Source organism: Poromitra crassiceps (assembly GCF_964638095.1).
Source record: "Poromitra crassiceps genome assembly, chromosome: 5".
NCBI lineage: Eukaryota > Metazoa > Chordata > Actinopteri > Beryciformes > Melamphaidae > Poromitra > Poromitra crassiceps.
Genome location: NC_139642.1, coordinates 40,067,374 through 40,080,209, shown reverse-complemented (window position 1 = coordinate 40,080,209; position 12,836 = coordinate 40,067,374). Strand labels below are relative to the sequence as shown.

The 12,836-nt window shown below is 42.1% G+C and overlaps 1 protein-coding gene across 1 annotated transcript in view; it reads right to left on the bottom strand.

Annotated features, from left to right (window-relative positions):
• Nucleotides 1-12,836, bottom strand: part of frem2b (FRAS1 related extracellular matrix 2b) — a gene marked incomplete at its 5' end in the record, with an annotated part of 80,508 nt that overhangs the window by 5,665 nt on the left and 62,007 nt on the right. The window contains 15 exons of the mRNA XM_083637654.1: nt 1,743-1,930; nt 2,516-2,642; nt 3,387-3,521; nt 3,623-3,750; nt 4,919-5,023; nt 5,210-5,402; nt 8,390-8,721; nt 9,021-9,152; nt 10,018-10,321; nt 10,597-10,752; nt 10,884-11,014; nt 11,138-11,320; nt 11,989-12,153; nt 12,265-12,462; nt 12,571-12,780. Of these exons, the coding sequence (XP_083493780.1) occupies nt 1,743-1,930; nt 2,516-2,642; nt 3,387-3,521; nt 3,623-3,750; nt 4,919-5,023; nt 5,210-5,402; nt 8,390-8,721; nt 9,021-9,152; nt 10,018-10,321; nt 10,597-10,752; nt 10,884-11,014; nt 11,138-11,320; nt 11,989-12,153; nt 12,265-12,462; nt 12,571-12,780 (2,687 nt within the window). The remainder of the gene's footprint in view (nt 1-1,742; nt 1,931-2,515; nt 2,643-3,386; nt 3,522-3,622; nt 3,751-4,918; nt 5,024-5,209; nt 5,403-8,389; nt 8,722-9,020; nt 9,153-10,017; nt 10,322-10,596; nt 10,753-10,883; nt 11,015-11,137; nt 11,321-11,988; nt 12,154-12,264; nt 12,463-12,570; nt 12,781-12,836) is intronic.

Below are 12,836 nucleotides of genomic sequence, written 5' to 3'. Positions count from 1 at the left end.
TAGTATTTGAATTATATTAATATGACGTGAGTTTCTATTTTCCTTGCACAGAAAACCTTTTACTTTTATACTTGAGTACATTTCAGAGCCTGTACTTTTTTCCTTTTACTTGAGTAATTAAGTTGATTCAGTACTTCTGCTTTACCAGTCTTTTTTTTACACAAATAACTGTACTTCTACTTAATCAGAGCAACAATGTGATAAAATTTGGAATGACAAGAAAAGATTACAATTCATTCACAATTCACAATTCAATTCATTCCTGGATCACGTCTTCCAAAAACAAGTGCTTAAGAAAGCAAAGTCCATTCGTATGGACAATTCTCACCCTCTCAGCTCTGAGTACAAGCTGCTTCCTTCTGGCCTTCGCCTAAATGTTCCACGGGCCACAAAAAATAGGTATAAGTTCTCCTTTGTGCCTGTTTCTATCCAGGCCCTAAATGCCGATGTGAGGAGGAGGTAACTTGTTGCTTACTGTGGGACTTAACTACGCTGAATGATCAGCCTCTGTGTTTTTTGTTTTTGTTTTATCTATTACTTGTTTTACAAATTTGTTGCTATGTATTTCACACACATGTATGTGTATTACTGGGGAAATACAAATACAATAGCTTTATTGTAGCTACATCTTCTTGTAATGTGTAAGGCGGTTACTAAGCCTAGCCTTGCCTTACTCACTCACTTGCACTAGCACTTTGAACTGCTACTGCCTAACTCTCATTGATGTGCTGCTACTTTTTTTTTACCTCAGCTAGGCCCTGTCTGGGTTACCTGCACTTGCACTGATACCTCGAACTGTCATCCTGATTTTTATTGTTTTATGTGTCTTACATTGCGTACTTGTTTATGTCTTATTTTAGGTTATCATGTGTTTTATCTTGTGATTTTATGTCTCCCTGGTGATTTATGTCTGCCTTTATATGTTTTGCTGCAAATCAAATCGCCCTTCTGGGACAAACAAATAAATTAACTTGAACTTGAACATGTCTGTGCAATAGACTAAGTAGGCCTAAATAACTCAGATATAGGGTTTGCAATTGTAACGTTCCATATAATGAAGTATCTCATGCTTGTTGATTTAATTATTGTTTTGCACCTGCTGCTCACGTTTGAGATACTTCTGGCTCGCCTGGAAAGAAGGTGGGAGCAGCCGAGTGCAGTCAGCCAATCAGAAGCAGAGAGGGGCGGGTCATGCCTTCGTCTTGCCTTCGCCATCATGGGGGGAAAAAATATCGCGCACGCGACATAGGAGAACGCCAGGATTGGAGGGGGGGTTTCTGTTTTCCCCCGTTTTGGGCGTGGTTTCTGAATGATGACGCGCTCCGCAGTGTCTCTAGGTTTCCTCAGCATCAGGGTTAGGACATTTTATTTTCCCAGGATGGCGAGGCATGAAATGCCCTACTCTTCCTCTGATTGGGTTAGGTTTAGGCATGGGGAGTGCTTATTGGTTGGTTTAGCCATGGGGAGTGATGATTGGTTAGGTTTAGGCATGGGGAGTGATGATTGGTTAGGTTTAGGCATGAGGCGTGATGATTGGTTAAGATTAGGACAAAATATCAGGGTAAGCCAATCAGAGGCAGAGTAGGGCATGTGATGCCTTCACCATCCTGGGAAAATAAATATTGCGTTCGGTACTGATGAACATAGGGCTGAGGAAACATAGACATACTCCCAAATATTGAGGTTTGAACAGATACAATATCAAGCAGACACGACACGACGAGAGAGACATTTATACTTACAATTATCTTGAACCTATAGAGCAGGGACGGAGCATCAGCCAGACAGCCAAACTCAAAGTTGCTGGGGTTGTATTTAGGGACGTATCCATCGGCTCCGGTACACATGAATATTTTCTCAATGTTACAAATAAAGGAGTCACCCAAGTTCTGCACCGGATCCACCATCACCCGTCCATAGATTACATCCCCTGAATGGAGAAACATTTGTGTGTTTTAGTCACTGCAGTACACAAATGACACATCACACGTGCATAAACCTGATGGTTCAGTTCAAAGTACTTTGGGGGTGGGGGATATGGATTATGTGCACTGGCACAATTGGCCTAAACATTGAATTTACAATGAATTTACAATTTGTTTGAAGATGTAGAACAACATTTAAACCTATTGAACCTATTTAAAGCACAGTCTTGGTCTGTACCAACTATGCAATCTACATTCAATGGCTTTCAGGGTCTTATTTGATGGTATTGGTCAAAATCAGACATCATAGAGGCATAATTTCATTTACTCGTGATTTTGGCAAGTCAAGAAATCATGGTGAAATCATTTTAAAACTGCTGCTATATTAGCAGAAATTTCCATTATAGAGTTTTGCTTAAGATGAAGTGTTCATCCTAGGATGGAGAGACATTCAGATGGCTCCTACTGATTAATTTGGGTACTATGTATAATCAAGTAATTGAGGTTTTAAGGCCTTATTATATTTTTCACAAATCCACAACTTTCGGCGATTCTCAATGCCTGTGGGAGCCCTGTTTTGTCTGCGTTACCCTGTGAGAAGGCTGTGTCACTCTCCTGTCCGAAGCCCATGGATCCATCTGAGAGCCAGAGAGTCCGTTTAGAAAGCAGGATCATCTGTGTGTTCAGACTGAACTCTGCAGCCACTGGGTCGCTCACCTAGAAGACAGACAGACAGACAGACAGACAGACAGACAGACAGACAGATAGATATAAAACCAGGCAAGGTTAATCATACAGTCTTTTTGATGCTAATCTTTTTGATGACAATCTACAGGACGCTACACGTTTTGCATAATGTATATGACCTTCTGTAGACTGGCTAATGTGAATATGATGCACATTGGCACACCATGTTCATTGCTGTAAATTCACACACTCACTTCTTCAGTTTTCATATATCTCCCGTTGTTATATTCTGCATAATTGAATATTGCCATTTTTATTACAGTACAGTATGGTTCCACTATTTTATACTGTATAGTATACAGTGTATACAGATCTTTTTCATCATCAGTTTTTTTATTTTATCATATTGTGTTTATAAATCCTTGCATTTATATTGTACATATTTCGAATTTGTTAATCCATGTTTGAGTACGGTAGTTCAATAGTATTCAGTCGTAACATTTGTATCTAACACTCCACATGTTAGTAATACTTAAGTCTTAATGTCTCACCAATACAGTCAGCATTTATAGCGTTTATATTCTACTTTATTGTTTTTATTTGCTTTTTTACTCTTTTGTATTGCTTATTTTTTTTACATTCTATTTGTTTTTGTGTTTTCCCCCTGCTAATTTTTTCTTTTTCTTTGTTGCAACGACCTAATCTTACCACAGGGATCATTAAAATGTCATCAGTAAATGTTATTTTAGAAGAAGAAGAAAAAAGCAATGTCACCTGCTGGAAGCGGATGTCGAGGTCAAAAGTGACAGGCTCTCGGGGATTGCAGACGGGGGGGATGGTGTACTCCAGGCTGGGAGGGGATGTACAGGGGAGGAGCTTCACCGTGTACGTCCCAGAGTAGTCACGCACCTGGGGGAGGCAGAGACAAGAACAATGGCCAGTAAGAATTAGGCATGCAAAATAGAAGAAAACATTTCAACAGATCTAAAGAGAACGTGGTGTTTCCTCACAGCAAAGTCAGAGACAAAGGTCCACTGCTGGATGGGCTGGTTGTAGGTGGGCTGGCTCCTCACAAGACTAAGGTTGAAGGTCAAACCAGGGTGGTCCGGACACATGATCATGGAGGAGAGGGGCGAGGCTGATGGGAAAATACATTCATTTAAGACCCCCTAAATTCAAGTTTTAAGATTGATATAAAATACTCTACTTTGAATAATAATTTGTCTGATATGGTTTTTCCCACAAAACATATTAAATTGTCTTGTTAAAATCCTTAAAATAACTCCGGACTTAAATTCTACTCCTTCTCCCTCAGTAAAAATTCCAGTCTATGAATATGCAAATATATTTCATCTCAAAGGTTTTCCTGCAAGGTGTATCCTACTGTACTTCACTGTAAAGTCCATTCTCAGTGTATGTGCACTGGAGGCTTCAAGTTTCCACATCACACTTTTGTAAGTTCAATATTAGAGAGGGATTGGCTTTCAGCAGACGAATGTGAAAACAGCCTTCTAGTGTCAAACTCTGCACATACATCATTCTGCTCAGTGAAGCTCAAACATCCAACTAAACGAACAAGAAGAAAAACATATTTCTGACTTTAGGGGGTCTTTAAATTATAATGACCAATTCAATCAGTTAATATACTGCCAGAAAACCTGACACAATTGACAAATTGACACAATTACTAATGATGGTAATCAATAATAAATGTGCTTGAAAATGTATAACAAAATCATTCAATATTTTTCTTCATTACATGGAAAACTAGGGAGAAAATAATGCTTTTACAACATACTGTGATATCAAAAAGGTCCCAATATGCATTGTAGAGCTCAAAATGCATTGTAACAGCAGTTAAAGCCATAGACTGATATGCCTACGGCCGTGTAACAATGTTTATGAGACAATATCAGAAGTAACTGCCATAGTAACCAGGCTTCGATGACTATTTAATGTCTTCTATTAGAGGAGGAACAGTCGTGCCCAGAGGGAGTCAAGTAGTTAAGTACCACTGCCACTGCAATACCACCAAAGCTTCCTCTCCTGCATCATCCTGTCTCTGTTTTCCTCACTACTCACTACTGAATAAATAGTTTTAAAAAACGAAAGTGAATTGACCATCGGCTCTCCTACATTAAGCATATTCTATTATACTGTAGACAACTTGTTTTAGTTTCAAGATTTATAGATGTTGTGACAATATAAAATCTTTACACCAGTGTTATACTGTATATATCAAATCAATATCAACCAAACTATTAGATGAATGAACTGATGCACTCCTATAACTTGACATACTGTACCTGCATGTGAAAGGACAAAAAGGCCTCTGAATCGAGCCTCAGTGCGGAAGTTGACCACTAGACGTCCATGGCCATTTATACGCATGCTGGTTGGGTACAGAGCTCCTGCAAAAAAAAAGATGGCACTTGAACTCATCTTATTATTTTTGCTGAAGTCAAGAAAAAACAAACTTGAAAAATTATTTCTTAATAAATGTACAATGCATCAGTCAATGAACATGATCAATTCATTCAGTGATCGTTTTAATAGGTATATTGTTTTGACAATGCAAACTACTATTCAAGTCTTGCCTTGTAGTTCTGCCTCTGGTGGGCTACCGATGCCGTCCCTCCACAAGATGGCAGTGTCGTACACGAAGGTGAGCCTCAGCTCTGACTGCAAGTCAAAGTGCTGCCATCCGCCTGCTCCCACAGGAGAGTGGAACACATAGGATACATGTAGCGGGACTCGTAGGGTCACATAGGACTGGACCAGATTCAACACCTGTAGTGAAAACCAACATGGATCTTAGCACAGTTGTTTATTAGAGAGCAACCCAAAAGAGCTGGAACTTAGACTTGGCACAGATAGTATTATGTAAATATTCTGAATTCCTGATTAAAGCGTACACACCGTGGAAAATAAAGATAAAACTCATATAAACTGGTTTCAGCTCTGAACAGCACTTACTCTATTCCACAAATTCATTGGAGTGATTAGGCAACACAGATCACATTTAACATCAATTTACTGGGGATTATATGCAAGAGGTAGGCACTTAAAAATCCATTTGGTGGTGTATAGCTACAGTAGAAGGATTATTGTATTTTCTCTGCTTAATGGACTTTAACCACTACTGTTTAAGTGCCACTACTGAAATTTAATTTGCCTAAATTCCAGACCAGAAGGATGTTATCTTTTCAACAAAATTAATTGAAATCCACAGTGGAATTACACGCCCTTGTATCCAAATCATGTATTACTGGTGTTTAGTCAACATTAGAAGCAAACAAATTGTATATTTAATCAAAAATACGCCAGCATGACCTACATTTGTTAAGGCTGTTGGAATTGCTCTAAACATCACCTCCCGAAAACCTACAGCGAGACAAAGACCCAAGCAGGTGATGTACGTTTGGTGAGGGGGCTCTGTGAGGTATCTGCACTCTCCTGTGACCTGTGTGAGGAACCTGCCTGCACTGGCTCAGTGTTCGTGTGCAGACGCGCCTGCCTTGGCCGTGGGCGCTGAGAGCTCAGGCAAATGATTTGCAGAGTGCCCTCTGACACCGCCTGCTGGGCCTTAATGGATGCCTGTGGTCCCGTTAAGCTGGGGCACTAAACCCCACCCCCTTCCCTCCTGCGAGGTGGCCCAGGCCCTGCCCCTCGCCCGCTCACCCTGTTTGCCCACTTAGGAGAGCACCCGGGTCACAGGGAGCCCACGGACATGGGCTGTTTTCCAGAGGTGGAAAGTATTCATGTACAAGTAGTCTTTTGAGGATTTGTACTTGTTAAGTATTTTTTATAATGCTATACTTTTGCTCTTACTTGAGTAATTTCAATAATAGATATTCTACTTGGGTACGTTTCAATGTACACTGAGTAAATTAATACATTTTGATTTTTTGTTTTGCACACTGCGCTATGAAAACAACACAGAGGCATTGGGACTGCATGCCAACAGGTCAAAAATCACTTCTGCATTTAGGGCGCCCAGACTGGTGGCTCACGCTCAAGACTGGCCAATTTAATTAGACAGGTGTAGATGATCAAATTGTAATTATCCCATCATCAGATTAGTTCAGAAATCTAAGTTTCATTTGACACTGCTGATAGCCATAGCAACATGGATGTATCTGATTGTGATACTGCTGCTGCTAGCAGCTCTTGCTCTTCTGGCAAAGGAGAGAATGGCTAAACTGAGCATCCCATCTGAACGAGCTGTTCAGTATGAGACAAGACAGGGGCAGCTTAGGTAACACTGGTAACGTGTGCTGGGTGTGTGAAATGTGTGAAATTTTTAAAGTAAATGTACTTTTACTTGAGTCCTTTTAAACAGGCTACTTTTTTTTTTACTCTTCAGTAATTTGATTTCCTGGACTTGTACTTCAGAGTTAATTTTCACTAAAGTAATGATACTTGTACTTGAGTAGGGTGCGTCAGTACTCTTTCTCCTTTCATCCTGCCTCACTTGATACTAAAACTACAGTATTATGCCACAGTCTATGCATCTACTGTACATACCCTCTATGGCTCCGTTCAACAGTAACCATAGCAACAAAATCTACATACAGAACAGTACAAGAACTGATTGAATACTACTCTCGCCATTATTGGAAAGACAATAGTAAGACCAAAGAGTGTTTATTATTGTCGGATGTCTATTTTTCAGGATTTAGAGGGTGTTGAAGTAGGGGTCAAAACCATCCATCATAACGTGCCTTTTTTCATGATTGGATTGTGTCTGATCAATGCAGCCACTAATCAATGAAGAAAGAGGTGCAGTCTGTCTCGTTATTTATTGCAAACTAAAGTACATGCATTACCGCACTCTGACCTCAAGGCATGGCTAATGGCTGAGGGGTAAATTAAAGTTTATTCTGCCAGAAAGCTGCTTTCTTGTCCGGGCATGTTTGCTGCTTCCACATTCAGATCCTGTGGCTAAAGGCAACAAAGTTCCAGTTGTTGAGAAAGCGCTGCTATCACCAGGGTGATACCTTTGTTATTAAATACACCTAAAGCCATGCACAAGGAGAAACTTCAATTACATTAGCAGCCCAGAATACACTCACAGATACCTGTAGAGCTACAACACAGCACAAACCATATTAATGGGAGCTGGAGGACTCTGTTTAATAGTGTTCAGTGGGGGGGCAGGTTGGGGGCTTCATGCGCCTTTTTTATTTTTTTTATAATTTATTTTTATCACCTTAATTAAACACAAGACACCTAGCAGACACCTGGCAGTAGGTTTCCAAGGTGAATGCAAATGCTGGAGTCTGTGAGGCATGTGTGCCTCCTCCTACCAGCTCCTACATACAACAGCTGGGAAGGGAAGGGAGCTTTTGATGAGGCTGCTGGTTATTGACTTGCCATTTTGACAAGATAAATAACTGGCCCTGTCAGGAGTTGAAGGGAAGCGAGGTGTTGGGGTTAGTCATTACTATGGAGGTTAACATGGTGTCTGCATGACAAGAATGGATGACCCTGCAGGCTAGTATTTACTTTGGGATCCTTCAAGGAAAACCAACCGGTCAAGCAGAGATTTAATATGCCTGTAAATGATTAATGATGACTGGGGAGGATATGGGAATGAAAAGGGACAAGGCTTGTTATGGGAGAGAACTGACCAGTAATGGCCAATTCTACATTCCTACCATCAGGGGGAGGGTCAAACTCTACGGCTTTAGCGGACTGACTGCTGGCGCCTCATCTCCAGAGATGACAAACAGGGGGTCAAAGGTGAGCTGAAGCTCAGAGGTGGGGCTACTTACCTGTCCATCAGTCCCAATAGTGCCTCCACAGTCGCTGAGCAGCTCGGACATGTCGTAGTAGTTAGTGAACTCCCACAGGCACGCCTCCAGGTTGAGGTTTCTGTAGTATCGCAGGGTGCCGGATCCCCGCAGGGAGGCGCTGTATTGGTAAGGCGACGTCTCTCCGATCACTTCGGGATTCTTGGTGGCGTCCGTGAGGAAGCCGTGGCGCGTCTTCACCTCGGTGTAGTCCAGCAGGTTGGAGCAGCGATGGTTGCCGACACGCGTGCCATCGGGACTCAGAGTGAGCTCAAAGTTAGACAGAGGCCGGGTGGAAATGACAGGTAACATACCTGAGAGAGGATAAACACATGGCAGGCAGACATTCAGACTGTGGACAGTGAAAGCCTAGCAGTGACAGATTAGCCATTAAAGAAAAATAGACTGAAGTAGCTTCATATTAAAAGAATCTGGTTGATGAGTGACGTGTGAAAACACCACACTCATTCACTTTTCCCACCGAGATTTTCCTCAGGTGGTCCAGGGATTCAAACTGACAACCTGCCGCAATTTATAGGGCGGTATTTTCACAGATGGCTGGCATCCAGGCGAGGCGACAGGCACTTCTCTCATAGCAATGTGCTGCTCTTACCGTCGATGTGAGGCATGGTGACAGTCAGCTTGATGAGGTTGGGGTGGTCTGGCTCTTCTGCTCCTGTGTAACGCAGCTTGGCAGAGAAGGGCTCAGCACCCACTGTGCCTAAAGCTCGAGGCTGGCACATTCCTGCAACCATGCCAGAAACACACATCACCATTCACATTCAAGATTCAAAGATTCAAAACACTTCACTGTCTATCACACCTGATAGAAAATTGTCTTAGGTTAGGAACTGACAAACAACATAAAAACATACACGCATGAAACCTCAAATCACATTAAAAACACAAATATTTCCATAAATAGAAGGAGCAGGGGGGGTGAGAACCAAACATTGACGGTGACAGTGACATTTTGGGTGAAATTGAGTTATATATATCAAATGAAAGCTATTGGTGAGCTCTTTCTACATATGTGAATTCTCACCCCATCCAGAGTTACTAATCAAAAAACAAAAGACACAGAACACACTCAACTATTTGGGGCCAAAAGCGTATAAGTGCACTTACAGGTAGCTCCTTTTGGCCCTCACGACTGCCTCCCAAATAAAATAAAGTTAGAAAAATATATTTTTCAATGAATGTAAAAAATATTGTTCATTAAGTATATTGTCATCCACATGTTCACGAAGTTTTTATATTAAAGATTGAATTTAATAAACAAAGTTAGGACAAAGTATTGTATTTTTCTTCTTCTTCTTCTTCTTCTTCTTTTTGGCTCTCCTGTAAAGTTGGTCAAATGTCACTTACGCCCCCCCTGGTTCTCACCCCTCGATTTGGCCTTGTTTAAAAAGGATATTGCTGTGGGATTCAAAGCGTCTTTGTAAGTTCAAACGTTTTTGTTGTCCTTAAATACACCACATAACGTTCTTTTATACCTTTCATTTTTGCATCAAAGCAAGGACAGAAAGTACTGGAGTGGGAGAGTAAAACTCGGCCAAAAACTGCTTATCATGATGAATGTTTGAAGCTAGAGAGAGAGAAGCACTTACCCTCCTCCACGCTGATGGACACTATGGGGCTACTGAGCTCCAGACCCTCATCCCCGTTAGAGTTCACGGCCCTGGCGGCACATTGGACCCTGGAGCCTGCCTGGAAGTAGACTGAGTCCAGCGTGATGAGCTTGGAGGAGGTGAAGAAGGTATCAAAGTCCACCTCCCTCATCGGGCTGGTGACGCCGTCCGGGCCGGTGGGGGCGCTCACCAGCCAGCGATAGCGGGTCAGCGTGTTGTTGATGGTCTCACTTACACAGATGGAGCCGGTTTTGTCGTAGTCTGAGTACTTGGGATTGCAGGCCTTGAGAGGGAACAGAAATCAAACTCGTTAGTGAAACAACAAAGCACTCTGGCAGCCAAAGTCATTTTCCGTACACTGCTGATGAGCTCTCACAGTAGCTTGATAATTGAGCCAAGTGTGCACAATTACCGAGCACTATCTCATTAACACCGTTTACCTGTGTCGGAATTGCTGATAAAAGAAAATGAAAAAGGCATCATTGAATGAGTGATTAGCAAGGGGAATGAGTGAAAAGTACATCATGAATCTGTATGGCTCTGGCAGCTGGGACATACAGTGACACAGATGACAGGGTATCCAGCCACAGGCAGCGAGTCTCTGGTCCTGTCGGCGTCGTCGTAATGCAGCAGAGAAACCACTTGGGGCACCGAGGGGAAGGTGACATCCGCCATGCTGTTGCTCTCCTCAATATAGATGATGGCTTTGCTCATCTGTTGATTGACAGGCAAGGGCAATGATGTGATGTTAATTGAGAGCAAATTGCTGCTGCCTCGTTATGGGACGGCAGTTGAAGGCTTGACAGGTAAATTATATAATTATGCAAATTTGGCTTGATATTCACCTTTGTTTCTGCCACCATGTTCTCATCAGGCTTCAGGTGCACCGTGAACGCCTCCCTCATTTCTCTGACACCGTCGAATAAGATCTCCACCTCCACATAGTGCTCTGTGTCACCCTCTTTGAACACAATTTCTGCAGAGATACAAGAGAGCTCACAAACGTTTCTCAAGCACATTATAGATGATTGCTGTGAGCCACCGAAGCAGTAGATGAGAGTGAGGTTAATGTGCTGTCCAGGCCAGTAGCATTACTTACCCTCAGATATTGGATGGTAGTCTTCCCCAGAGGTGGCCGATCCATCCTTGGTGTGAACCCGGACCACAGAAACCTTGGAGGTGTCTCCAACACGCAGCACTGAGATCTTCACCACAGACACTTGGCCACTTTCCTTCGGCTCATACACACTGAATTTGGTCTCTCCAAACCTGATAATGGCCTCTGAGAAAGGATGGCATACATTTAAGCAGAGATGGGAAAAGTACACACATTCTTTACTTAAGTAGAAGTACAGTTCTGTAAAAAATACTCACTTACTAAAGTAACTTACTAAAGTAAAAGTAAAAAGGTACAGGCTCTTAAATGTTTTCTACTGGCTGTTTCCATGCAAAGCTAACTGAAACACATAAATATAATTTGAAGACTATTAAACTTAAAAGATCCCTCCAAGCATGTTTTAAGATGTATAAAGAGTAAAGACTATACTTTGATTCATAATTCGTGTGATATGGTTTTTCCTCAAAAAATATGCAAATAATGCATGAAAGCAAGACAAGAGACAGACAAACAACAATTACATTGTTTTGGTCTGTTGTGCATTAAAACTAAAGTAACTAGCCTGTTTTGAAAATGTAAGGAGTAGAAAGTACAGATATGTATGTTAAAATGTAGGGAGTAAAAGTAAAAAGTTGCCAGAAAAATAAATACTCAGTAAAGTACAGATACCTGAAAATCCTACTTAAGTACAGTAACAAAGAATTTGTACTTGGTTACTTCCCATCTCTGCATTTAAGTCAAGCTACCAAAGCAGTTTGATATGACAGATTGTCATGTATGAACCAGAACTACAACGACTAGCAAGATGTAACAGGAAAACGGCGTATTCTTACTGTCTGCATCATCTTTTATCTTAATGAGTGTCTCATTCTGAGTCCCAATAGATGCTCCAAAGGGAGATTCACTCTTAGGACTTCCCAACACAAGACGAAGCTCCTCCTCTTCCTCATGTTCTGTGTCATCAACCAGCACCAATACGCATGGCTTTTCAATCTCCCCTGAGCAAAAAGGAGGGGACAAGGAAGGATTAAGCAAGCATCCATCATAACAAATGAACTGAGACAAAAAGAAAAGAAAAGAACAGAACAGAAAAAGTGTCACTACACCACCTGCTAAGAAGGTGATAATGGAGGCATCGGTGTTGGGCCTCTCGTTGAAGTCCATCATGACCTGGGCTGTGCCCTGCCTGCTGTAGCAGCGCACTGTGGACTTGCAGCTGATATCGCCGCTACGGTATACGATAGCTGAGATCTGCCCTGAGTTCTCATTCCCCATGTACACAGCATCGCGGAACTGGACCTTTGGCACTAGAACAACATAATTAAACCAATAAATCAGCATCAGCACAAATCAATGACTAGTAACCAGTAATTAGAATGCTTTTACATTCATGCTGCTTGTCAATTTTCACTCACAGTCGGAGACCGAGTCGTTGATGAGGATGGTAGCCTTGCTCGGTTCCCCCAGGATGCCGTTCATGGGCATACGGAGCACCAGCTCAAACTTCTCTGGTCCCTCCAGCACCGGCTGGCCCAGGTCGTCCAGGATGACCACACGAAATGTCTGCATGGTGACCCCCGGGGCAAAGTCCAGGTTCCGGCTGATCCCCACATAATCCACACCAGCTGCCCCACAACACAATACAGGTCAACTGTGTTTCAAAGAACCGAGCGCTTAGGGG